The 27,416-nt window shown below is 36.0% G+C and overlaps 2 protein-coding genes across 3 annotated transcripts; both read right to left on the bottom strand.

Annotated features, from left to right (window-relative positions):
* Positions 1 to 472: 472 nt before the first annotated feature.
* Positions 473 to 26,608, bottom strand: LOC116308619 (calcium uptake protein 1, mitochondrial). Of its 2 annotated transcripts, none has more exons than XM_089040329.1 (10): positions 25,982 to 26,608; positions 25,399 to 25,561; positions 25,296 to 25,333; positions 24,581 to 24,704; positions 24,031 to 24,113; positions 23,245 to 23,442; positions 22,559 to 22,699; positions 21,870 to 22,068; positions 21,082 to 21,152; positions 473 to 1,772 (listed from the first exon to the last, which is right to left on the bottom strand). In XM_089040329.1, the coding sequence occupies exons 1-10, from the start codon at positions 26,423 to 26,425 to the stop codon at positions 1,620 to 1,622; spliced, it is 1,614 nt and encodes a 537-aa protein (XP_088896455.1). In that variant the 5' UTR covers positions 26,426 to 26,608; the 3' UTR covers positions 473 to 1,619. The 2 variants fall into 2 exon arrangements, with proteins under 2 accessions (XP_088896455.1, XP_031574950.1); XM_031719090.2 differs by lacking the exon at positions 473 to 1,772 and adding an exon at positions 19,077 to 20,800.
* LOC116288194 (adenosine receptor A3-like) lies at positions 7,958 to 10,869 on the bottom strand. The gene is made up of 2 exons (XM_031694951.2): positions 10,614 to 10,869; positions 7,958 to 10,099 (listed from the first exon to the last, which is right to left on the bottom strand). The coding sequence occupies exon 2, from the start codon at positions 9,183 to 9,185 to the stop codon at positions 8,148 to 8,150; it is 1,038 nt and encodes a 345-aa protein (XP_031550811.1). The 5' UTR covers positions 9,186 to 10,099; positions 10,614 to 10,869; the 3' UTR covers positions 7,958 to 8,147.
* Positions 26,609 to 27,416: the final 808 nt, after the last annotated feature.

Below are 27,416 nucleotides of genomic sequence, written 5' to 3'. Positions count from 1 at the left end.
TGAACGCTTGCCCTCATATAACGGAAGTACAAGAAGTTCCGGTCTCAAAAAATGGAATATGCCAGAGCCCTCGTTCTTCGTCGCAGACCAGAATAAACGCAGGCTTTGGGTTCGAGACTTGATTTGGTATCTATTAGATTAAATCAGTTGGAGTTCGTATCATATTCGCTCGGCCCAATCAAGATAATGCCTAATTGCACGTACTCATTTTCCTCAAGTATTTTTTGATGAGGAAAAGATTATTAGTAAGTATAGTTAAGTTCCTACCGCCTTTACTTAACCTAACTAAATATTACGTCTCTAAATCCAGGCTTATCTGGCTCTGACGTTTTTACGAAAGAAAGAAATTCCAATTTCATTTTTTCCTTTAAAAAGCATTTAAAAAATGAAACGTTAAAAACATAGCTTATCCGTCATCACAAGATTAAGATTTAAAAAAGAAAAACTTTCAACTACAGTCACTGTACAACAATTTTACATTTTTCTCTTTTTCGAGTTTTAATGAGTGCATGACACATAACCTTCGCGCGAATCATGTGCGCACATCTCTGATATTACCATAGCTTGTCTTTCATTCCTCACAAGAGTAAGTTAATATCAATGCAAAGATGAGATCCAAAGCAGATGCCTGCATATCTTTTCACGACTACCCTTTTTCTTTGTTTCGAGTTTTAATGATTGCATGCACACAAAAGCTAGGGCAAGTCATGTGCGCACATCTCTGATATTACCATAGCTTGTCTTTCATAACAAGAGCTGGATAACTTAAAAACTTTCAACTACAACTACTTTACATTTTTCTGTTTTGATTTTAAAAGATTGCATGCACACAAAAGCTAGCGCAAGTCGTGTGCGCACATCTCTGATATTACCATAGCTTGTCTTTCCTCAAAAGAGTTGGATAACTTAAAAACTTTCAACTGCAACTACTTATATTTTTCTGTTTTGATTTTAAATGATTGCATGCACACAAAAGCTAGCGCAAGTCATGTGCGCACATCTCTGATATTACCATAGCTTGTCTTTCCTCAAAAGAGCAACCTAAAAAACCTTCAACTATAACCACTCTGCAATTTGCTTTTTTGAGTTTTGATGCGTGCATGACACAAAAGCTAGCGCGCGTCCTGTGCGCACATTTCTGATATTGCCATAGCTTGTCTTTCCTCAAAAGATTAAGATAAAAAACCTTCACCTATAACCACTCTACAATTTGTTTTTTTGAGTTTTGATGCGTACATACATGACACAAAAGCTAGCGCGCGTCCTGTGCGCACATTTCTGATATTGCCATAGCTTGTCTTTCCTCAAAAGAGCAAGATAAAAAACCTTCAACTATAACTACTCCACACTTTTCTTTTTTCCCCCCGATTTTTAATGCGTGCATGACACATACTTTACATTTTTCTGTTTTGAGTTTAAATGATTGCATGCACACAAACGCTAGCGTGAGTCCTGTGCACACATCTCTGATATTACCATAGCTTGTCTTTCCTCAAAAGAGCAAGATCAATGCAACGATGAGACCCAGGGCAGATGCTGCGCTCTATTAGTGATAACCTACAATGTCAGGATCACATACAGTTATGATCTGGTTATGGTTTTCAGATATAAATTGCTTATCAGAGCCGTACCAGTTTTCTTATTGTTTGTTTGCAGGTTACGGTTAAGTTATCGCAGCTATCAGCGTTTTTTTTGTCGATACCAGCAACATAAAGCTGATCTGAAATAGTGACGCAAATATGACGACACTGCAAACCGAGGTGCCATGAAGCCTGTGAAAATTAATCAAAAATAAATAGAAAATAAAGTATTGTTTCATGGGGTTAGTGTGTCTTTGAATTTGGGATTTAGTTTATCATTTAGTTTATCAAAAATAGGTAAACGATTTTGACAGAAATAACAAGAAGAGAGTGTGAGAAAGGGCAAACAAGAAAGAAAGGAAGAAAGAAAAAAAAGAAAGAAAGAAAGAAAGAAAGGAAGAAAGAAAGGAAGGAAGAAAGAAAGAAAGAAAGAAAGAAAGAAAGAAAGAAAGAAAGAGTGAGTGAGTGAGTGAGTGATACTTTATTTATACTCGAAAAAAAATTCTATCAATATAAAAATTGCTTTACAAGAATGTCGAGTTAAATAAGAATACAATTTAGACAGCTAAAAAAGTTTATGAGAGTCCAACAGAAGAAAGCTTTCTTTTAAATCCTTTATACTTCCTAGCATGACTTATATCTTGAAGGCAAAGGGAGTCCATCGCTTTTGCACTTCATAGGAGAACAGCCACGTTTGAGTACTCAGTGTGTTGGTTTTCGATAATTTTAAACACTTTCTCAGCTTCCGCAAAATTATATTTTGTGTTTGTATACTCAAAGCTTTGCTCTTAAAACTTTGAGTGCAAGACATTCGAAAAAAGTAAAGAAAGAGAGAAAAGAGAAGAAAAGAAAGAAAGAAAGAAGAAGAAATAAGAAAAGAAAAGAAAGAAGGAAGGAGGAAGGAGGGAGGAGGGAGGGAGTGAGGAGTGAGAGTGTGGGAGTAGTGCGTAGTGATGGTGCGTGGGTTGCGTCTTGGCGTTCCGTTCTTCCTGCCTCCCTCCGTCCCTGCCTCCCCCCCTCCCCCCTCCTTCCTTACCCCCCCCCTCCGAAAGAATAAAAAAGATATAATCATTTTCAAAATTCAGTATTTCACAATAAAATAATAATTTAAAAAAGGAAAAAAGAAGCATAGTTTTTCTTCTTCTCTCCTTTGCCCGAACTTTCCAATGGCTACTTCTCCAAGCTACAGTTCCTACCGCCTTTTCTATAACCTAACTAAATATTACGTCTCTAATTCCAGGCTTATCTGGCTCTGACGTTTTTACGAAAGAAAGAAATTCCAATCTCATTTTTTCCTAAGAAAAAGCATTAAAAATGAAACGTTTAAAACGGTGGGAGGAATTTCACTGCCAAGTTTCTTAGCTTCAACCGGAAAGCATATTGATTCTATCCTATCCGCTCTGCTAAGTAAGCAAACAATTTCTTCAAATTCAAGAATTGTATTGATTAATCTACTATTTTCAATACAAGTTATAATTAGGGGGATACTAAAAATCCCTTATCTCTATTTTTGGAAAACTATTATTCAACTCGATAACCAAACAAAAATAAATGCGTCTTTATGAGTTCATTGTTAGCAGAGTCTCCCCAGTTGGCGATTCTTGGCAGAGAAAATGGGAGACTCTGTCGCTCTAGGCCGTTTTCATTAATGCTATACCGCCGTGCGACGATCATAGACGAACCAAACAAGTTGAGCTGTTTTATTTAAGACTCAATATTCTTATGTGCCTAGATGTTTTATTACGATCATGCTGGTAATATTTTGATAATCTACAAACTAGGATTAATGTGTTAGCAAATGTGTCGAATATTTTCAATGTTTATTGAGTTCACATTCCGTGTCATAATTCAAGGCCAATAGTGCTACTAATAAACTTTTGGGATCCTAGAAATGAAATGAAATGAAGTGAAATCCTAGGAAACTAAAAGTCGTATTAAGGAATACAAATCCATCTGCCATTATACGACGCGCTATCCGTATCAAATAACGATTTAATTTCCGTCCATAGAGGGAAAAAAGCGTTTAAGCCAGCTTTGGGTTTATTGATGAGAGTAAATTAAGCTCTATACTCTTAAGCAGACGGATGTCGCGCGCAAAATAGTCTTCCGTGCTCGTTTTGTTTTCTAGAAATAAAAGATTGTGTCTTTCCTAAGCCATTAGATTTTCATTTTGTTCTCAACTTCCTCTTTGCGTGAGATTTGGTTTCTTGTTGCTTCTACGTCCCGTTGCTATTTACTTCCAGAGACAAACGTATCTCAGAAACATCGATAGCTGATATGCACTTACAATACTCTATTTACTTGGCGGGAGATAATTTGTCTTTTATTTAAGGATGGATATTTTCGATGCAGAGGAAATAAAGTGCCCGTTTGTTTGTGTTTTGGATCTAAAGAAAACCCGAGTAAGCTCTTTCAGTCTTTTCGAAAAACATTAATCACAGATCTGAGTATATGACGTGGACTAGGGAATAAAAAATATGACTTGATTTCAAAAACGCCGGCTTTTTATTTTTCAGCAAACTAATTGTGCAAAGACACCGTTTGACAATTAACTATTGATCGACTGCAATCATTTAAACTAAAATGAAAGACATTTAGAAATTTAAATAAATAAATTTGATCAACAATTCGCCGCATCAAAACATTTATAATGAAACACTAGTTTTCATTGAAATTCTGATGACGTTGCATGACTGGCGCCAAATTTTAGGCACGAAGATTTTTACCCCCGGCTTTTCTTTGCTTTTTTTTTTTGCAAAACTAAGGAACTTTTTGTACCTTCTGTGCAATATATAAGCCTTTCCGAGGTTGAGGGAAAAAACTGGGTCGAGTTGACATTGCAGTGCATTGTGGGACTGTTATAGGAAATGAAATAGACGCCATCTTGAACAGAACATAATGCACTGCAATGCTAACTTGACCCAGTTTTATCCCCATGGTGTTGACATATTCAGTGTTGTTTGTAGCAATGCTTGGTTTTCAGATGTAAACTTTCCGGTCTTGGAATGACCTCTTGTCTATCTCCTTTGGCCTCAACAACCTGTTTTGAAGTTGGTGTATTTGTAATAAGGGTACCAACTGACACAGTGCGATTTAAATAATTCACCTAATTCAAGGCCATAAAAATTTAAAAATAACTTTGATTGAAAACGTTCCACAATTTCCTGATTATTTCTAACAAAATTCAATATCAAAGAATGCTCTTTAAGAATAAAAAGGTGCTTTATGGTCTAAACCAAGGCATTATAAAGCTAAAGGTTTTCATCGATCGTTTATCGCAATTTCAAGTCCATCAAAACTTTGCTTTTTCCGTAGCCTAGGAGAACAGACTGACGCTTAGTTCTCGGTCTTTCTACTCATTAAGGAAGGTACATTGTTTTGGGGAAGGACATTTTTTTATTGGGAGGGGGGGGGGGGGGGGGGTTGGGGGCTGGGGGTTTCGCAGTAAACTATTTTGTTTGAATGACTGTGGACATTCCCCTTTCATTTGGTAACAAATTCATGACCTTCCTATTAAGTCAACAAGGAAAAACTTTCATCAAAAAAACAAATTTTGGAACAGTCAAAAAATTATTTACTGGTGACCATCTCCTTTGAAGTCCCAGCCCTTCTCCCCAGTAAAAACGTACCTTTCCTTAATACTTTTTTTTCATGCATTTAGATCAAGTAATGTAACTCGGATAATGGGGCAAAATGTTTTGCCAGACATTCAGGAAATCGCTCTACCATCAGTCGTCCTAAATGATACCGTTTTACAGATTTACTAAATGTTACTTACAAAAGATCAGGAAGGAAAGGTTTATTTTTAACAGCAGTGCAGTTGCTCACTAATTAAGAATTATCAAAAAATCTCTTAATATTGGATAAAGGAAAATATGAATGGGAGACAGCGAAGATTTTAATTGACCAAAAGTAAAAGAATATTGATAAGCTGAGATTGGAGAGGTAAATTCTAACGATCTGTGATTTAGGCGTGCTGTGACTTTGATTAGCCGAGAGGTTGTTTCAGGTTATAGATAAAACTATGGGATTTTCCCCCCTTAATTGCTCGTTTTTTTAGATTTGATTCCCCGTTTCTTTTCATATTTTTCTCACATCTCTATTTTTTTCCTTAGTCTTTTACAGAGCATTAGTCACTTCCCTTCCCTATCTTCCTAAGCTTTTTTAGCCTTTTATTTTCTTTTTAAAACCCAAAAAGTAAAGAAACAAAAACAGATGTTCTTAACATTCGTTAGTGTGGGTGGTTTAGTTATTAAGGAGAAAAGGGACTTTCAAGAAATGGATGTTAAAATAACAGAAGCAGCATCTTCGGTAAAATTCTGTAAAAACGAGCGACAGAATCTTACCACTGGGTCGTCGAGCAGCAGCAGCAGCAGCAGCAACAACAACAACGAACTCTAACTTTTGCACCGTAGTCCATTGGTTAACAAACATTATTAATCATGAATTGATAAAATTTAAAAATTTAGTTTAAAAATAACAGTAGCAGCAGCAACAATAACAACCAACTTATAGAGATGAACTTATAGAACCTAACTTTTGGACTAGTTCATTCTTAATCAAGCAAGATAAATAAACCAAGTGCTGTCTAACAAGCATTATTGAGCATAAATTGATGAAACTAATATCTATAACACATTTAAAAACATTACTGAAATATTTTTAGATGAAAAGTTAAACGACATAAAGCCATTACGAATTGATCGCTATCTTCTTCAAGATTAATTGAATGCATTTTATATGCGACTGTCGAAGCACAACCATAAATATTAGTGAGAGGTCCTTTACCCTGGAAGAACGATGAATTGCTAGAACTCAAGTAAGCGGACGCACGTTGATTGTCTTTTGGAGAATGGTTTTGAAAATCACTTGAACTTGCTGACGCAAATTGAAATATTGAAGTTTGATTTCAACTCCGCTCATTCAGTGCCTGATATAACAAGTTTTTTAGATATACTAGTATCAATTTTCTTTCAAACTAATAAGCTAATAACCATGGAAATATTGGAATAATAAATCGGGTTTTTTTCGAGCAAGAAACTGAGAATATTTGTTGAGGATTTAAAAAACAGAATATTTATCAGTGGAAAGTCGGCTCCAGGGAAAGTAGTACTTCAGGTTATTTGACACTACAGTGTTTAAGGTTAAAAAACAAAAACAAAAAAAAAATTATACATAATATTTTGCTGGATATCAAACCGACTCAGACCATGCTGACGGCCTTGATATTAAATAATAAAAATAAATCCTAAAAACTCATTCTTCACGTGAGAGGAAGTACATGCAAATAAGTATGAAGGATTTTCAAATTATTTCAAATAATCAGCAGTGTTCTTGAAAAACTCATTTCGCTTTTTGGATGGATTTGAATAATGAAAATCAGTGATATGGTATCTGTTGGATAAGACAAAAGATTCATTACAACATAGATGGCCAGGATATCGATAGTTTATATTGATAATCAGTGAACCCGAAAGAAAACAAATATTACTTTATAATTTATTTATCAACGTTTTGCTATAAGGATGTACAGAAGAAAGTAGCTTTCAGAAACGTTTTCTTCCTCATGGAACAGTGTGAAAAAATATATATAATTAACAAATTTATCCATACACGCAAACACACTAAAAATATACTATATATAAAAAATATACATATATATATACACACTAAAAATATATATCAATAAATATTAATTCTTCAATAGATTTACTTTTTATGGCAAGGAATTGAAGGATGAATTTTTTAGAATATTGTTGAGTAGGTGTCTTTGACAATATTTATTATTTAGATGCAATATTGTCTATTCAAATGGTTCTTTGAATTAAGACGGATTTAAGGGGATTCGGAGCTAAATCAAGAGTCCTAGACTGACTTAATTGTTTGCCCAAAACTGGTCAGAATTAAAGGCTGCAGATTCAAACAATATAGACAACCAATATTCCCTACTAATCTGCATCTTAATTAACAGTATGAGAGTATATCCAAAGATACTACTTAAATGCTACTCTTTTCAAAGGAGTGCAAATGATTTATTCTGTGTTTGGATGAATAAAATGGGATGCATGAATAATTCTTTAGTCCAAAATGATCTCTTTAAGATGATACACACAACATTTTTCGATTCGATTAAATCTTTGTATTTTTTTAAGATTGAAATTTCGTTAAGCGTTAGACCTGTATTTTCTACGAATAAAAAGCTTTAGGCTAAAAGATCACAGCTCGCCTGTAGCAACTCTACTTCACTGGTCAGGTGTCATTTTAATGAAACGTTTAAGGAGGACCTTTGAATTGTGAAAATTTCAAAGCATTTTCTCGTAATTATACACTGTGTTTTGACTCCTTGGCTGTCTGGGCTGTTATGAAATACATATACGAACGAACAAATTGCTTTTTAATAACTTATTTATTTTAAAACATGATTTTTTAAAGATAAGTGCGTCTTTTACTTGGGAAATCCAAAATATTTGGCAACAGCAATTAACGTATGAACAACTCTATATGAATAATGTTTGGTCATTTCGCTATCTGGTAATTCTTCACATGATTCCAATATTCAATCATTTATCACAGCGCTTTCATGCTTAGCCTATGTTGAGGAGAGTAGTTTGACAAAGCCCTGGAATACTGGGGTCGTCTAGAGTTATGTAAAGGGGAAATCGCAGAGGTCTCAACCGGAGAGTTTTGTCCAGAGTTGTCGTGTTTGCCAAGTTTTATCAGCTTGAGCACAGCTCTTCGGAAATCAGGCATCCTCCAAGCGTAAACAAAGCAGTTAGTGAGGCTGTTGCCAAAGTGCAGGAGTTTCGTGGCGTGGATAATGATATAGTTGTCAACGGTTAGCTTGGCAAAAACCACGACTAGGTTCATAATTACGAACGGTAACCATGCAGATAGTGAAAGCACTGTCAGTATTATCATGGTGACTCCGAGTTTTCGCTCATTCTCCGACGCCTTGCGGTAGTTTTTACTACTGTGAAGTTTAAGCCGGGACCAAACTATAGAATACGACGTCGTGATGAGTATAAACGCAATAAAAACGACAATCATTGAAGTGTATGTCGAGATAATATAATTAGAAGTTAAATAAAGTGCTGAAAAGCAAAATATAGCAATCGCGCAAGCAAGGGTCCAGGTGACAGCTATAGCGGTGTAGTAGTACCGCGGATGAAGCGTTCGATAGCGAAACGGTTTCTTAGCAGCGTACAGCCTTTCGAGAGCAACAATAGTCAAGTTCCCCAGAGATGCAACACCAAGCAATATATCCGCCACGTAAAACACATATGTTATGGTTTTAAGAAAATAAGCTTGCCATAGTTGAAACTGGATTCCTATGAAGTAGATATATAGAGGTATTGGTATGATTCCAATGAAGACATCGGCTGTAGCGAGGTTGATTAATAAGTAGGTCCCTCGTTTTCGGAGATATTTCTTCTTGGCGAAAGCACCTATTGTTAATAGGTTTCCTAGGATGATAGCAATGCTCTCGAGCCCAAACGCACAACACCATCCCAAGCCTTCGTAGAACATGCTTGGATTATTATTTTCTCTGTTCGTCGTTGATATATTACTGTTTTTTATATAAAAATTTCTGCTTAAATTACCCATCTTGATAGGTCCGTAGAAATTGCTGTCGTAGATCCGGCTTCCGTCGATTAGCCTTAGCCCTAAGAAAATTCTCGCGTACGAATGTGGGATGAGAATAAAAATGTTGCGTGTTTGATAAGACAAATATATATCTATAAGGAACTCTTCAGACAAGAGATGACATCAGAGTACATCCACCGACCCTTGGAGCTGATGAGAGAAATCAAGGAAAATTACATAGCACTCGGTGGATGATGAGGCTACCGGTTTGCCAGGTGTGCTCGGCGAGTGAATTTCGATTAGAGCGTTGAATAACGCGGGGTCCAAGTGTCAATCACTTGCTAAGCTGATTTACTGTGTTGAAGATCACGCCTGTGCCACACGTCCTGTCTTGCATGTAAAGGAACACAGAATGTGTAAAGTTATTATGGTCTTTTTAATAGTCTATTATCTATGTGAATACTAATCACATTGGGACCCTGAACTGAGGACGTATATCAGAAAGGCCCTGAGGGCTTCGGCGCTGACTGCCCAATCACAGGCCTCGAGCCTCGAAACGCATCTGGGAAAAGGCTTTTGCTCTTGTTTCTACTTTAGACCCACAGCTTATCTTCCAAATCCTCTTTGGATATTAATTTCTCGATCCATTGGAACTACATAAATATACAGAGCTTTGTTAATTCGTACTCTCTTATTATAAGGTTAACTTCAGCTTTTAAAGAACTTAGACTAGTGTGGTAGGAGACTGCTTACTATGCGAGACGCAGTACAGGTGAACTTTGCTGCCTCCCGTTCACAGGAAATAAGTTCTGTTCAAAATAAGCTGGCAATAACAGGTAGAGTGGGCTGGATTGATTAGGACAGAAGACAAAAGGATTGTCACGCTCGGAGAAGATGGATTAAAAGATGAATGGCATCTTGTGTATTTGAAGTCTCTAGGAAAAGAAGTAAATCAATAGCTAGAGAAGAAAGAAAACGATATAGCAGCAGACAAATAAAGTTAGAAATGATTGGATAGATTAGGAGAGAAGATACAAAAGGTTTGCTATTTGCGAAGAAAATGGATTAAAACAATAAAAGGTATTTCTGTGTTTGGAGACTCGCAGCAAAAGAAAGCGGCGAATCAATAGATAATTTAAAGTAGACAAAAGCTAAAAAGACGGAAATAAACAAATTAAAAGACAAACAAAAATAAATGCGTGGATGGGCGAATCATGCAACAGCGAAAGACGAACAAATAGATATATAATAAAAATAAAAGGAAGAATAATCTTTAAAAATGAAGTGCCCAAGATGTCTGTTTCATTAGAAACACCGACGCAGCTCACACTAGTTTTTAGCTAGTTATCTCTTCGAGATTGCAATAGTGGATTACCTAATCGTTTCTGGAATTCCAAAAATTGAGATAAATTTGCAAGCCAGTGTTCCATATATATTTCTTATTTTTACCTTTTGTAGGTTGGTAAGCCTTGGGCAAAATACTCTGCGGATGTTCAAGCCGTCACATCACTGATTCAGAATCTAGCGATTACTATTATTGTTAGGACGTAACTGAGTATTGATGAGATTTTCATTACCCGAGGATCTAGCAGTCACATCTTGCGGAATTCATAGAACAATTCTAGACACTAATACTAATGACACCTCGTGGACTGACAAAGAAAGAATAACGTGGGATTTAAAATTTAAAAAAAACGCTCAGGGCACGAAATCACCTTTTAAACTCTTCAGCAAAACCTCGCTAGTTTTTTTTTCTCACTAGCAAATATTTCAGTCACTAGCGATCGATTGCGGCTAACATCAAACGTTACTCGATGCGGGTTCTACACTTTAAAGTCCTGGCCTTCAATTTCTGGACTGTGGTCATACTTTAGCTAGTTTACTCGCTAAATTTCACTCGCATTTCTCGCGTTGCGAGCGTTAATTTCGTGCCCTGACAATGTGCTTAAAATAAGGCTAACATGCCTGTGATCAACGAAAAATGGAAAAACAATTGCAACGATAAAAAAGTACTATCAGGCAATCAAATCGTTATAAGATTGGGAAGACAAATAATATAGATATAAGAGACAGCAAATACTGACGATAAATGGAAGATGAAGTCATTCCATGTAAACAATCTAGCTCACAGTAATAATGAAAACATGAATGAGAAAAAACAAAAGTCAAGAATTGAGGTATTTATTGGCGAGATTACTGGAGATTCAGATCAGCGAATGAGGAAAATCCAGTCAACACGAGTAACAACTAAAATATTAGAAATCAATTCCACGATCCATGACAGCAAAATGTTGCTCCAAAATAAAAAAAGACGAAACACACCAAGAAATTTGAAAAATGTTTTTTAAACTAAAGGATAATAAGCAAGAAAGCTCATTAAAACCGAAACTTTTCTAATATTAGAGCGGCTACTTCTATGACGCCTCCACATCAACCATAAGCGTTTTATTTATTACAAATTGTTGAAAAAATAATTGCTTTGCGGAGCCTTGTCAGACATCCGACAGTCATAAGTAAATGGTGGTTCTCATTTTTCATAACATTTAACGTAACGGTAGTGGCATCTTAACCTTTCTATTGTCAGTCGTAGAGGTAGAACAAATGTATGGGGGAAGATAACAGCCACCTTGTGACCCAAGACCTTAACACATCCCACATGGTGTAGCTGAATGCTACTGGTACTGGTAAGCTTGAATAGCTATTGGGACGGAATACTTGTAGGATATGAAATTGATAATATATTAGGAAAGGTAAAAAATGGGAAATGGAAAACGGGAACGTAAAGCCGGACAATTTGTAATCTGCATACTATATTAGTATACTGTATTAGCCGTCCCAAGGATGAAAAAACTTGGCATTGCAGTGCATCGTAGGGGACGAAATAGACGCCATCTTGGAAATATGTCCCCCTAAAACAGTCCCACAATGCACTGTAATACCAACTCGACCCAGTTTTTTCCTCAACTTCGGAATAGATAAAAGTAAATCAATATTTTTAATCCTAATTTAAACCAAACGAAAAAGGTAGACTCGCATCTGTGTCCTAAATTTAGGCGACACCATTGATTTGTGCAGAAAACCAAAAGTTATCGGATTCCGCGTGGCTTTCACACTTAAGTTTTTCTATTGCAACAGAACGAATAGCAGAAGTCCCTGATTTTGAATTGAATTTGCAGTAATGTTATTTTGTAATGCTTGGGTTGGCAACACTTCAATCTGTCGCCTTGACTGTCACACATTTGTCTTTTGAATTAATATAAATCCTCTTTAGCTTAGCGGGTTAACAAGTGAAGCTTTCACATTAACACATCCTTACTTGAACCACTTAAATTGAACCGGTTTCAGGACTGTCAAAATGGCCAGTGGGTTTGAAACTCTTATGACTGAGAGTAAGAGCTGCTGTTAACGTTCGATTTCATGTTTGTTGGCACGCACAATATCGTTTTAAAGATTGAATAGTGTCGATATTCATGTCTTCTCATGCACAACCGTTAAATAAAGAAATCATACTCTAGGGAATGACACTTGGTCCGCTGAAATGGGTAAAACAGCCCTATATATATATCACATTTCATTGCAACCTATTTCTTTCTTCAACTTAAGTCTATAAGGGTCTCTTTTTCAAACATATCGGCCAACATCTTGATATTCAAATATATCGATATACTTAGTCGTACACTGAATCAACCACTATCATGATCTATCTATACCGAAGGTCATACCCAGCAGTTATATTATATATTCATAGTCCTAAAGAACCATTATCAGTGAGATATCAAAAAAACTAATCAGGGGAGTGACTCGAGTATACATATCAAACAAAAACCCCGCTGTATAAAGCACCAAGATTCACATCCACCAGATACAGTATATCGATGTGTATAAAGCACCAAGATTTACATCCACTAGATACTGTATATCGATGATCTAAGTCATAAAGCTAGAACCATTATCAGTGAGTTATCAAAGATATTAAAAACTAACCCTAGTATGGCAGGGGTGTGCCTGGATCATATATATCAACAAGCATCCATGCATTAAAAACCAAGATCGGGATTTACATCCACTAGATACTGTATATCGATGATCTAAGTCATACAAAACCATTATCAGTGAGTTATCAAAGATATTAAAAGCTAACCCTAGCATAGCAGGGCCGTGCCTCGATTATATATATCAACCAACATCCATACATTAAAAACCAAGATTTACATCCACTAGATACTGCATATCGATGATCTAAGCTCTAAGAACCCCTATCAGTGAGTTATCCATGATATCAAAAACTAACTCTCTAGCATAGCAGGGGTGTGCCTGGAGCATATATATATTAACCAACACCTACGAATTATATTAAAAAATCTGAGTAGGATCGCGCGGACTTCATAGTCAAAAAGCATACGTATTGGCCAACATCCATACGTTTATTTAATACCAAGGGTCACACCCACTCGATTAGGTCTTTCCTACAGAACCGCTATCTCGATCTATCAAAGATATATCGTGCCTATTTTATAGAGAGAAAAAAAAAAAAAAAAAAGACCCGTTTTAAGACCCTACCAGTCTCTCCATACGTCAAGCAAAACAACTTTACATTCAGTAAAAGGGTCATACACACTCGATAAAGTCTGTCCTACAGAGCCGCTATGATCTATTAAAGTTTTTAAAAGCCCTAGGTGGTACCATACCAATTGCATAAACGAAATCGAAACAGCAAACGAATCGCTGAATAACATCAAATTTAACAAGGAAGGTCACTCCTTGTTTTTATCAGCTCAGCTCTATCAGCCAAAATCTTTATAAGATCTTATGGAGTATCTTATGGAGAAATTTCTTACGGTAAAGTCCATGTGTTGTGACATCAATCCCTCTATAAAGCTTCCTGTACCCGACAGACGAGGCACTCCTTCAGTCAACCCGACAGACGAGGCACTCCCTCCAATTGCAAGCGCCACTTAAACTTTGTCACTTATGATAATCTATCGCATGAATCGTATTTATTTAACGATTTATCACACTTGATAGCCTTTATTAAGAGGGGTCAATCTCGGAAAAAATTGAAAGAATTTCAAGCCATTTTTTATGAACCGTTAAGTAGCTTATTGAAAGAGCTAAAGATAATATTGAAAATGGCTTGCTGATCGATGATTCGCGGAAATTCCCGTCTGGTTTCTGATATGACATCTGAATGAGTTTAATATTCGCTAAGTTGTAATGATGATTATGAAGAGCGGAAAAAAGATTCATCAGTATTTCGTTTTCTTGTCATTCATTGTGGGCACGTTTATTAACTTTTACCATGAGAGAAAAACGACCGAGAAAGATATTAAATGTACAGATAAGTAAATACGCTATGGAGGTCTCAGCAGTCGTGTGGGTTTGATAATAAATAAATATGTTTTATTTGAAATACGTCTTCCATATGAAGTACGGTCTGCCATGCGTATTACGACAATAGGAGAGGATATTGAGCTTTTAAATAAGTGATTTATATGCATGTAATTTATCTTTACGTATGGGGTTAATGGAAAATATAAAAATAAGAGGAAAGGAAGGAAGTCAAAAACGCAAGACAAACTGAAGAAATGATAGGGGAAGGAAAGCCTCGTGTTGGACGCCTGCGAAGGAGGCTAGGAAAAGGAAGAATTGAAACGAACGAGTGAGAAATAAAGTACAATGGGAAAGGAAAAGGAAAATGAAAACAAAGAAAGGGAAAAACGCAAGAGAAAAAGAATAAATGAGAGTAGAAAAAGGAAGGAATGAAGAAAAAGAAAGCAAGAAAAATTTGAATTAAAAGTAGAAAGGAAAGAAGGGCAAAGAATAGAGCAAGAGGAAGAAATCTTTAAGAGGGAAAAAGACTGAAAAGAAAAGGAGAAAAGGAAAGGAAATTAAAAGAACAGGAAAAATGATTAAAAAAATGCAAGATCTCGAACTGTATTTCCTTGAAGAAATTATGAATTATGTTTGCATGAGAATAAAGCCAATCAATAATAGAAACAAATTCAAAAGAGTTATCTCCAACCGTTTTCCTTTACTGAAATTATGAATTATACTTGAGAATAAAGCCAATCAATGATAGAAGAAGAAAAAAAGTTATCTCGAACTGTTTTCCCCTGAAATTATGAATTATAAATGTCTATTGAGCATAACGTCAATCAATAATAGGGAATTATCATAACATTGTAGCTTTTCAGGATATTTTTTATGACGCTTGTCTTCTTTTACATTTAATGATTTGGATTTCAAGTTGTTATTTCCAAAGGAGTTACTTGTCTTGCACTATACTCTTCGCACGTTTTCATCTGTTTTATTTCATTTAATTATCGAATTCATTATCATTATCATTGTTTTTATTATCATTTTAAGAAATAAAGAAAGCTTTCATATTTGAGGAAAACATTATATATCACTGAGAAAATCAATTTTCCAGTTTTAATCTGATACTGACAATCAAAGATCGAAAATATTAATAAATGTTTGTGAATGAAATTTAACCGTCCAATGGTCGAATACGAAACCATCAAACATAAGATGCTGATTCTAAAGATTTCTTTTCTCCAACTATATATTTATATTTTTAACGAAAAGACTTAAGAATATGCAGTCCAGTATGGGTTGTCGGGTCAGTGGTCGAAGAAAGAAAAATAGAATGAAAGTAAGTCTCTTCTTTTGAAGGAATGCTTCAATTATACGACCTGTGTTGATGGACCACCGATAAAGTTACTCCCAGTTCCAATAACCGTCTGTTTGCTCAATCCAAGTGTTACTTGAAGATTACGGGTATAAATTTTTAGGTTATGTACACGTGATTTGTTAGAGTGATCTGATTGGACAGAGTATAGTTATGAAGTCATGAATTGTAAGGAGTACAAGATAGAGATATAAATATTGAGGGCAGCATCTATGGGAATAAAAGAAAGAAAAAAAAAAGAAAAAAGAGAGAGAGACAGCGAGAGAAAACTATTTCTTAATTCCAACGAACTTTTCACAGTGATTTCTAATCATCTGTTTGAAATTTGAAATACTTTAATCGCTAGAACGAGACCAATTAATATTAAAAAAGCCGATTATTATTTATAAGAGAGCTTCAACTATCAAATACTCTTATCCTTAGTAATGCCCCTTGCCAAGATGTTTATCGGAATGGATTAATAGCAAATCTACCAGAAACTTCCAATATCGACCAAAATTATTGGTCACTTTTAAGACCGGTGTTAAAAGGTCCAAATTTACTCAAGCTCGTATATGGATATAGTTTTATAGCTTAAAAGCTCGTTCATAGATATAGTTATAATCGCCATTCCCTACAATACATAGACAATGAGTTTTATATTTAAACCTCTAGACTCTGACCGTCATATCTCTTACGGAATAGAAAAGACGAAAATGGTCGAACTGAATCAAAGTAGGTGGTGATTATTCTCTAAATGCTGTTTTTAGTACAGATTACTGTAGCTTCAAAATTCTTTGAAAAACCAAAAAAATATGATATGTTTACATATAACCTCTGCCTCGGGCAAATTCAACAAAGACAAAATTCATTAATAATTGGCGCAGCCAAGGTGAAAACAGAGTTTTATCTATAATATGAGGCTTATCTGTACACATAAAACATGTTGCATGAATAGACTTATGATTTTATTCTAAATTTAGTTTACTCTCTTCGTTTTTTATTTAGGAGAGGAGGTTGAAAGTTCAAATTTTAGGAAGTAGAGTTTGGCAGCACAGATGTAGGCGCAAATTGAACTTATGAAAGTTATTTTGATGTAAGACGCAAAGTTTTTTATGAATTTAATTCCACTGAAACGCAGCCACAATGAAGAAACATGATCGTGTTTACGATCTATACCTTTCACTATGAAAAGATAGATGCTGAAGTGCGAAGTGCGAAGAGATCAGTAAAAAGGAATACTAGAAGTGCATTTGAACCTATGAACAATGATACCAAAGACTCCCTGCAATTCTTATTATTCTTATTCTCAATGAAAAAAAGTCAAGTTTTTCTTTCTTTCAATTTCATGCAATAAATCACTTTTTATTTTGACGCTTATATTTTAGTTTTAATACATAAACATCAAGGAAAGTAAGGTTATTTAGAAGACTATTCATATCTGGTTTAAATTTCCCTTAATGAGTCGTAAAGCATCCCGACTATGCTTGATTAGCACCACCTGCGTCATCCAATGCGTAGAAGACGCAAGATAACTTAATATAAACTTTATTTTTATTTATAGATTTTTAGATGGTTTTCCTTGGAAAGGTTTAATGATAAAAACTAGCGATATAAATAACTGACGTTTCGATGTCTCCGACATCATTGTCAAAGTGAAAAAGAGTTAGAAAGAGGCCTTGAGAGTTTTTGGATTGATTATTTTTAATAAAAATACGTATAGGAGTCGTGTTGTTCATTTGGAAGGAAATACAAGGGAAATCAGCGGGGGATTCAGTGATGTTAGTTGGACACTGTGCCGGTAGTCTCACTAGGATGCCAATAAACGCCCCTTTATGCATATTACCTTAGTAAATGACTTATTGTCAGAGAAATCCATCCTATTGAAGGGAGTTCCCAATGAAAAAGGCAGGTGCCCTTTTTATCAACTACCATCTCAAAGCGAACATTCCAGTTTTTCAAAGTCAAATGCCTTGACTACGAAATGCCATCCCCGTCTTATCGACCATCTATCGAAGCGACCACTTATTTTTCCAAAATTTAAGGCCTATCCTGTGCAATACCATTACCGTATTTCGACCACCTGTCAAACGGACCATTTAATTTTCAAAAGTCGAAGGACTTCCCTATGAAATATTTCCCCCATATAGACCACCTCTCGAAGCGACCACTTCGGTAGTTATCCAAAGTTTTAAAACATTCTTGTTAAAAAAAGAAAAATTTTATGTATCTAATCTTCGTTAAACGTACCCTTCAATTTTCAAAATTCGAAGGACTTCCTAATGAAATATTTTCCGCATCTTATAGACCACCTATCGAAGTTTAAAAAAATAAAATTAAATAAAAATTCTTGTATCTAATCTTTATCTGAATCTAAAACACGGATTTTTGGTCTAAAGACACTTAAAGTCATGCTCTTCCCAAGGGCCAAACTATCTGTCTGTGATCAATGAAGAGAAGCCAAAACTGCGCCAATGCGAAGACAAAACTGAAGCCTTTCAACTAAAAAACAGGATTCCTAGATCAGATTATTCTACACATTAGAGATGTCCTACTCATATGAAAAGGATTAGAAATCTACTCATATGAAAAGGATTATGATCATCAATACTCAAGTACTGTAGCCTCTAACAGTATTCAGTCAACAATCGTGATCATATTTAATCTGTTAATGCTCAACATATATATTCCGCAAGTGACTGGGCTACCTGTGGTAGAGTTCGAAATACTAACTTCATTCTAAATTTATATCGTAAATAGAGTGCAAACAATTAATCCGTGAAACACTAATTACTAAATAGTACAAAATAGTGCTAATTAAACAATAGAAAACAATGGAATTTGCATGAAATTGTGCTATTTAGTATTACTAAAGTTTCACGGTTATATATATTGTTTGCACTCTATTTTTCGGGGTTTTCAGCGATATGACATCTTTTATTCTTCGATTGCACGTTACGTCATTGCGGCCTCTCGAGGGAGCGTTGGTGTCATTTAACAAAAGTTTCTTATTAGCATCCATTGTTAACGGCACCACAATGGCCGCCATGCTTTTGTCTTTTGACTCCCTTGGGAATGCTTGCAACCCATCAATCGGAAAGTTACGTTTTGTTTAGCTAAATATATTTTTAGCTGTCAACCCTTTCTAATCAGACTACCCTTAACAACGCCCAAATTCCAAGAAACGTTAAAATGTTTATCTAATTTTTGAATATCAATAAGGTTTACTTTAAAAGGTTAAGTTCAAGAATTTAACAATAATTTTATTTACAAAGCTTTCTTAATCCCAATAAAGGACATCTCGAATGGAAATGGGGTACTTGTACCCCTTTAGCATTAGCAAGAAAAGATTTTGACCATTTGCTCATATGGCATATCAAAACTACTGGGTTAATGGCATTAGGGATTCAATGACACTGGTAGGGATTTAATGGCACTGGTAGGGATTCAATGACACTGGTAGGGATTCAATGGCACTGGTAGGGATTCAATGGCACTGGTAGGGATTCAATGGAACTGGTAGGGATTCAATGGCACTGGTAGGGATTCAATGGCACTGGTAGGGATTCAATGACACTGGTAGGGATTCAATGACACTGGTAGGGATTCAATGGCACTGGTAGGGATTCAATGGTACTGGTAGGGATTCAATGACACTGGTAGGGATTCAATGGCACTGGTAGGGATTCAATGGCACTGGTAGGGATTCAATGACACTGGTAGGGATTCAATGGCACTGGTAGGGATTCAATGACACTGGTAGGGATTCAATGGCACTGGTAGGGATCCAATGGCACTGGTAGGGATTCAATGGCACTGGTAGGGATTCAATGACACTGGTAGGGATTCAATGACACTGGTAGGGATTCAATGGCACTGGTAGGGATTCAATGGCACTGGTAGGGATTCAATGGCACTGGTAGGGATTCAATGGAACTGGTAGGGATTCAATGACACTGGTAGGGATTCAATGACACTGGTAGGGATTCAATGGCACTGGTAGGGATTCAATGGCACTGGTAGGGATTCAATGACGCTGGTAGGGATTCAATGACACTGGTAGGGATTCAATGGCACTGGTAGGGATTCAATGGTACTGGTAGGGATTCAATGACACTGGTAGGGATTCAATGGCACTGGTAGGGATTCAATGACACTGGTAGGGATTCAATGACACTGGTAGGGATTCAATGACACTGGTAGGGATTCAATGGCACTGGTAGGGATTTAATAAAATTATAATTTAAGGCCCTGTTACAAGCATAATGCCTAAATTTTCTAAATTGACTTGTGTGCAAGTGGTTTCAATAAAGAATTATTTAAGTGCGTGTGTGCTCTTTGTGATTGAAATAAACATTACAAATGAAAAATATACCAGTTTGTCATTAGTGTCGCATACACCTTTACAAATTACCTGCCTAACCTCGTATGATTATGGATAAGTGACAGACAGACAAACAGGCAGGTAGGCAGTTAAAACGCATACAACGGACAGAGAAAAAGCGCAAAGCCCACTTACATCACTATTCACATAGCGCGCTTGTTAAACCTAAAACAATACCGTCGAGATCTGTGTCTACAAAGAATGGAAGACAAGAAACAGAGAGAAAGGCCAGATAGATTGGACAGATACAAACAACAGATCGAAGGACAGACAAACAGCTAGCAGCGAACACTCACATTCACAATATTTCAATTATACCTCACGTATATAAGCCAACAGGCAGACATATACAGACATTCCTTCAAAATATACGATCCTCAGTATGAAGAATAGAAGGCAAGGGAATGACAGAGAGACAGACAGCCCTTCAGCTACTACCAGTCATTACGTTTTTGATTGATTGCAACATGTGATACATCACATGCTTGGCTCTTTCGGGTTTGGATGCAACATGTTGTATGTTACATGTTTAGCACACTTCCACATTGCTGAGATCAGCTTAGTAAAGCCAGTGTCTTTGGGCTATGTGGAAAAAACAAAATTTTTGTTGAGTTCTTCAATCTTTCAAAATGACATAAATCTAGACATATTAACATTTTGAAATAAGTGTGAAAAATATTGATAAACTATAAGACCTCAGTAAATTGGCGAAAATTTTAACCAATCACAAAGCATTGATATAACTGGACGTTCAATCAGACATGACGTGGTAATGGTCACCATGACAGTCACTGTCATGGTAACGGCAGGGCATGTCCGTACTCTGTCTGACTTTTTCACAGTGACATATGAATGCTACTTACATTCTCAAGTCCCCTGACCAGTTGATTTTTCATTACAGCGATGAACTCCTTGTTGCTTAATTCTCCATCACCTACAATACCATAAAATTGCTTGTGTGACGTTCTCTGCTGCTAATATTTCCCGCTAAACAGTTGCGCTTGCTACTGTTGCTTCTGTCGTTACCGTTTTGTATGTTAATATTGCTGCTGTTGTTGTCGCTGCTACAGTACCACTGCTGTTACTATTACTGCTGCTGCTACTACTGCTACTGCTACTGTTCCTACTGCTACTTTCGCTGTTCCTACTGCTACTACTGCTGTTTCTACTGCTACTACTGCTGTTGCTACTTCTGCTGTTGCTACTGTTACCACTGCTGTTGCTACTGCTACTACTACTGCTGCTGCTACTACTGCTACTGCTACTTCTGCTGTTTCTACTGCTGTTGCTACTTCTGCTGTTCCTACTGCTACTACTACTACTACTGCTGCTGTTGCTAATGTTGTTGCTAATGCTAATACTACTCCTTTTATCGTAGCTACTACTCCAACTAATATAATACCTTTACTCTGAGTTCTATCACTGCTACTGACACTGTCAGAACCTAAATTTAAAATTTTCATAGTTTGTCAGAAACATCAGATGAATGGGGAGGGAATGAAGGCACCTTAATCAAAATTTGCCTCCAAGAAATTATTTTAATTATTTTTTTATCTTAAAAGTTCTATACATTTTAAAATTTGCATTTTCAAAAGGGCTGGGTTTTAGAGTTCATTGCCCAAATTATATTTAAATTAAACTCTCAACTTACCATTTTCATCAAACATGTGGTAAACAATGTCAATGACATGATCATCTAATGTAACCCCAGCGATTGTCCTTGCAACTCTTTTGAAGGTCTCTGGGTCTATAGCTTTATTAGCTGCATTATGAAAGCTTAGGGCGACTTCTGCTTCACTGATGTTTCTTAAGAAGTGGAAAAAGTTTAGATAGTTCTGAAAAGTAACTCCCTGAAAAAAACAGCAACAAAAACAATTGTCATCTACTGTGTATAGTATGAGAAGATATAGCTAGCTAAAAACTAGTGTGAGCTGTGTCTGTGTTTCTAATGAAACAGTAATGATGAAAAGGTAAATAATACACCGTGAAAAGATGAAAAAACTTACTGACGTTTCGGACGCTAGTCCTTCGTTGGAGTATAGTGTATAGTGTATAGTATGAATAATTTCAATAGTATACTCTCCTCAGACTCTCCCTACTTCTTGGAAATTCCATTTGTTAAATTCTCTTTATCTACAATAAACAGTTCTTAGACTTTCCTCATTCTTTTGGGAGGTATTCAGCCATATGAAAAAGTATTGTATGACTACAAAACATATGCTGGTATAGAGCACTAGAGATGGAGAGTTTCTTAAAACCAGGGTATACAAGACCCCCTGCAACTTCACAACTCCTTCCCTTACAAGTACACTGTAGTCAGAAAACTTGATCTACCCATACCTCTGGGTTATCTTTGAAAGCCTTCTTCACTCTTTTGAGAATCTGCTGTTTCTTTTTTTCATGGAAGTTAGAATATGTCAACAGCATGTCGGCAAACTGCCTTTCTGTTATCCTACCATTTTCTGGGTCGTATGACAAGAACTGAAACAGACAATATAGGCGACTGTAGCTAATCTTATTCATTCACTATCAATGTAACATAAAGGAGAATTTAAAACTAAGATTTGAAAAAAAACCTCCAATACTGTGTACCCAAAGTTGGCAACCACAATGCATTCTGGTCTAGATTGGGTACAGGGAACACCATTTAAGAAATCGTGAACACAATATTTTTTTATCCAAACTAAACCAGTATGATTCATGTTGGCATCTTAAAGAAAGGACTACCTTGTTGAAATGATGTATGGTAAAATTCTAGTGCTAGTAATAGTCCCTTTCACAGCTCCCTGTGCCATCTTGAAAGGTAGCTGTGACTTTGCATCGAAGTGAAACAAACGGTGGGCTTGCAATGATAGAGACATTTTTTCAACACCTTGGACATTTATTCACATGTCTCTATCATTGTAAGCTCACTGTTGTAATCATCTTGCTTCGACACACAGGCATGGCTTCCTTTCAAGGTGGTGAAGGGAACTGTGAAGGGGACTAGAAGGTTAAAATGTCATACAACCTTACATGTAACTCACCTCTAAATACATTACTTCACTTTGTAGCTTCTTTTGGAATTCTATAAACTTCTGTCCCGTAAGCTTCTCTTCTCCGTTTTCTCCAAAGAAATAAACTTTAAGCCCAGTATTGATGGTATAATTCAAAACACTGCCAGTAGTTGAATGATCTCTGTGTCTGCTTCCAGTCGCTGTGGTGGAAAACAGAATATTTTGTACCTACAGAAAACAATACAAAGAAAAGGCGTTTGCAAAGAAATATTGATGGTTTTCAACCATTCCCAAGAGAATTAAATAACAAAAGACATGGTGGCCATGCTGGAGGATATAACAAAAATAATTCATTAACAATTCTTTTGTTAAGTTCCTCCAACATGGCCACCATGAAAACAATCAATACAGTAATCAGTGAGTGGCTAAAATCCTTAACCTTTGATTTTTGTCATGTTCTCCATCTGTCAATACAATTTACTACTCTTAAAAGTACCATATTTTCTAGATTTAGTGCAAGCTTAGCCTTGCTTTTGAAATAGAAAACAAGGGCAGAAATTAGAATAGTGTGGTGTTTTTAAGAGTAGCGTAAATGGGCCATGTGTATGGGCAGAGTTCTACAGAGTGGCTAGCTCTTTTCTCTTAATCCAATTGAAATATAGTAGCTGATTTTTGCAGATTGGAAAATCAGAGAAAAACATTACCAATTATAAATTAATGCCGATTTTTTATGCACTCCCTTGCCTTCCTCAGATTACTGAATCTGCCTATGTTGCATACAATGGTAGCAGTGTCTATTACAATTAATACACATACTTTTTCAAATTCCTCTGGTGACACTTCACCATCTCCATTTAAGTCAAACATTTGGAATGCAACTTCATACATTCTTGGAGGCACTAAAATGTAAAAATGTTAACATTTCAGAATAAACTAAAGACCTTAATGATCACACCTAACAAGAACTTAACAACATGTGACTGCAGAGCTTTGTCTTTACTAGGCAGCCTTGTTCATCCACACAAAAATAAAAACTATTGTTAAATCATGGGTCCACTTATCTAATAGCACTTTATATGTACAGGTACTGTAAGTTTAGACTGACAATGTTTTGTTTTAGAGAACTGGCCTAATTTTCCCCCATATCATACCATTTGTCATTCCCAAGAGTTTCATTACTTTATTTATGTAATGGTTGCACATGAGAAGACACATGAATATGGAGACAACTCAAACAAAGAATCTTTATTCTCAAGAGAATGACAGTAGTAACATGGTCTGAAATGGATAAACATTGCACTAAGACGAGTTAGGTGTATTTGGTTTTGTGATCAGATAAAGTAACATGTTATTGTACTATACTTACAAGATAGAACAGTAAGCAAAAATATGTAGTCTGAGAAAGATACAAGTCCATAGTCACCCATCTTCATGAACACACTGTTCTCATTGTCAAATTCGTTTGACTGATAGCCTTTGTATTTGTGTTTCTAAAAGACAAGATAAACAATTTATAAAGGAAATCTCTGTCTCAATAGCGACCTTTAGATCCGACGACGAGACTACAAGAACAAGTATGAGATCTAAAAATGGTCCTGTGTGCATGGTTAACGCTGAATCATAGTGGATTTCAGATTTTTTACAATCCAAAGTTTTAGTCTATGTACACGACCATGACTACAGAATGATAATGCCTCTCTTGAAAAGTTAAAAACTTGTGCTTGTACTTGTTCTCATACTCGTCGTTGGATCTAAAGGGTCTCTAATATGTCAGATAGATAATGTACACGTTAAATTAAAATTTGTGCAACATGGTGTGTAGGACATCCAGTAATCATACATTACATAGTTACATACATACAATCATTTTTTTATTACTTATACTATAAATATTTACATTGCACAATAGAAAACTAATACAAAAGAAAAGTAAATGCTACTCAAAATAACTATAAAGCTAATCTAGTTGAGTAACAATGTCCAAAGAATATTTCTGCATGTAAATTGTTGGACGTTATTACAAGGGTAAATTTACTATGATAACTTTAATTATTACATACAGTATTTATCAGTGTACTTACCTCAGGATCAAATTTTTCAAATTCATCTAGACCATGTCCTGTGAATAAAAGAGCAATATAAAATACCCTGTAATAAAATACATAATTGTCCACATGTTCATACCTTCTGGCTGAATTTTTCCAGGTGTGAGTGACCTCACAAAGTCTTCAGGAGTCATAAAAACCTCATTCTCTTCTCCTGGATGAACAATCTTTAGTGAGGCAAAATACCTGAAGACTTTATCTGGTGTGCTGTACTGACGAATTCTATTCTCATACTCAATTACCTGAAGGGAATGGTAAAAAATAAATATCTGCTGAGAATACAGTTTTGAATCATGAATGATTGTAAAATAGCTTTGAGCATTGTTGCCACCTAGATTTGGAATTTTAGACAAAGATAACAAGAGTCCAATCAAAACAAACTGGTCATGCATGTTGTGAATTAGCTGGAATAGACCTTTTCTGATAAACATGGTGCATTGTGGCATGGTCTAGCTTGGATACAAACATCTGTTGTTTATCACACCTTCTATAGTATTGTTGTACCCAAGCCAGACCAGAATGCAAAGCACCTTGCTCATCGGATTTAGCAAAACCCCAATATAAACCCTATAGAAAATACATTTATTATTGCCGACCCCTCTCCAAAGTCCTAATAAAAGTCCTAATAAATAAAATCCTTAATAATTTTTCATTTTACTTACTCTTCTAGCTCTAAACCCTTTCTTCTTCTTCTTCTTTCTCTCATCTAGAACATCTTCACCGTGTTCCCCATCATCTTCGGTTTTAGTTTCTTCGATATTTTCTTTTTCTATGTGCGTAGCTCCTTCAGCTTTAGCTTTATTTTTAGTTAGCTGGTTGTATAACACATAAGAGCTACCAAAAAATCCCACAGCTGATCCTATCATGACGGAAACAAGACGAGCTCTTCGTTTCTGAGCCTCCTCCTTTCCTGGCTCTTCAGATTCTGTGTTGTTAGTCTTTTTGTCAGCATTTTCCTCTGTGACAACCGTCGAAAATCTGTTTTCTGGTAACGTAGTAACAAGATGCCGAGGTAGTTTCTTTAGTACACCTGAATTGTAGATGATACGAGGAATGTTTTGACGATTTGTGAAGGATCTTTGACACTGTAAACACCTTGAAAACATGGTCGAAAGATACGCCTCTAAACAACAGTCAAATCCAGTCACTCGAAAGAAGGTACTATTCTCTTTGAATTAGGAGTTAGTTAGTTTGAGAATGTTAAGTCTATGCTGGTATAATCATACTTTTAGAAGCACTAAGCTGCTCTCTTCTTCCTCCTACTTTGACAAGATGGCGTCTGTGATGTGTTTTCATGGGGTCCCTGTGGTTTATCCACAGGAAACCCAAATGCAACACTCAAATTTTTGGTCTATGAGTAATAGACAACTAGTAGCAGAAAGTGCTGGTTTTAAGTGGTTTTGAAAACCAAAACAATGGCGGTAGACAGCTAGTTTTCGACCTAATTTCAAATATTTTTTTTCGTCCTATAAAATATTGACTCAGGCTCGTAGACCATTCGGGCTCCGGGTTTAATTGTAAGTTAGAGATGCCCATCATGGTTTCAAAAGTTCGAAGATGATATATTACACATCGAGATGCATCATGTTCTACTAAATCAAACACTCAAAACAGCGGTTAGTCGTTAAAAAACGTATGAAGATGACTCAACCATAAAGTAAAAAACTAAAGCATGAATTACTATTAAATTTCAAGACGATAACATTAAGACATCACGTATGGTTTATGCGACCCAAAAGTAGACGTTTTATATTCTTGTCGTCTCATTGATATAATGAATTCGGGAAAAAATACTGGGCAAAAAGCATTCAAATGAAACGTAGGCGAAAATGAAGCTGTTGCATGCTATTTAGAAGTCGAGTACTTAGGACTAAGATACTAAACTATGACTGACTTAGACCGACAGCGCTCACTGAAACTCGGTACATTCTATACTTTATTGTAGTCCATTAGACTCACATGCCAACCTTGGCCTAAGATTTTAATTTCTGGAATCGCAATTGTAATAAAAGCTTTTGGACAGTTGATATCTATCAAGAAGCTGTTAAAAGTGGGGAGTCAGTGCGCAACCATAGGCTATGAGGCGCTGAGACCATA

Source organism: Actinia tenebrosa, unplaced genomic scaffold, assembly GCF_029948245.1.
Source record: "Actinia tenebrosa isolate PJP-AT-01 unplaced genomic scaffold, QUT_ActTen_1.0 PGA_scaffold7__59_contigs__length_16204524, whole genome shotgun sequence".
Lineage (NCBI taxonomy): Eukaryota > Metazoa > Cnidaria > Anthozoa > Actiniaria > Actiniidae > Actinia > Actinia tenebrosa.
Note: the sequence above shows the minus strand (reverse complement) of the source record. Positions and strands in the feature narration are given on the sequence as shown.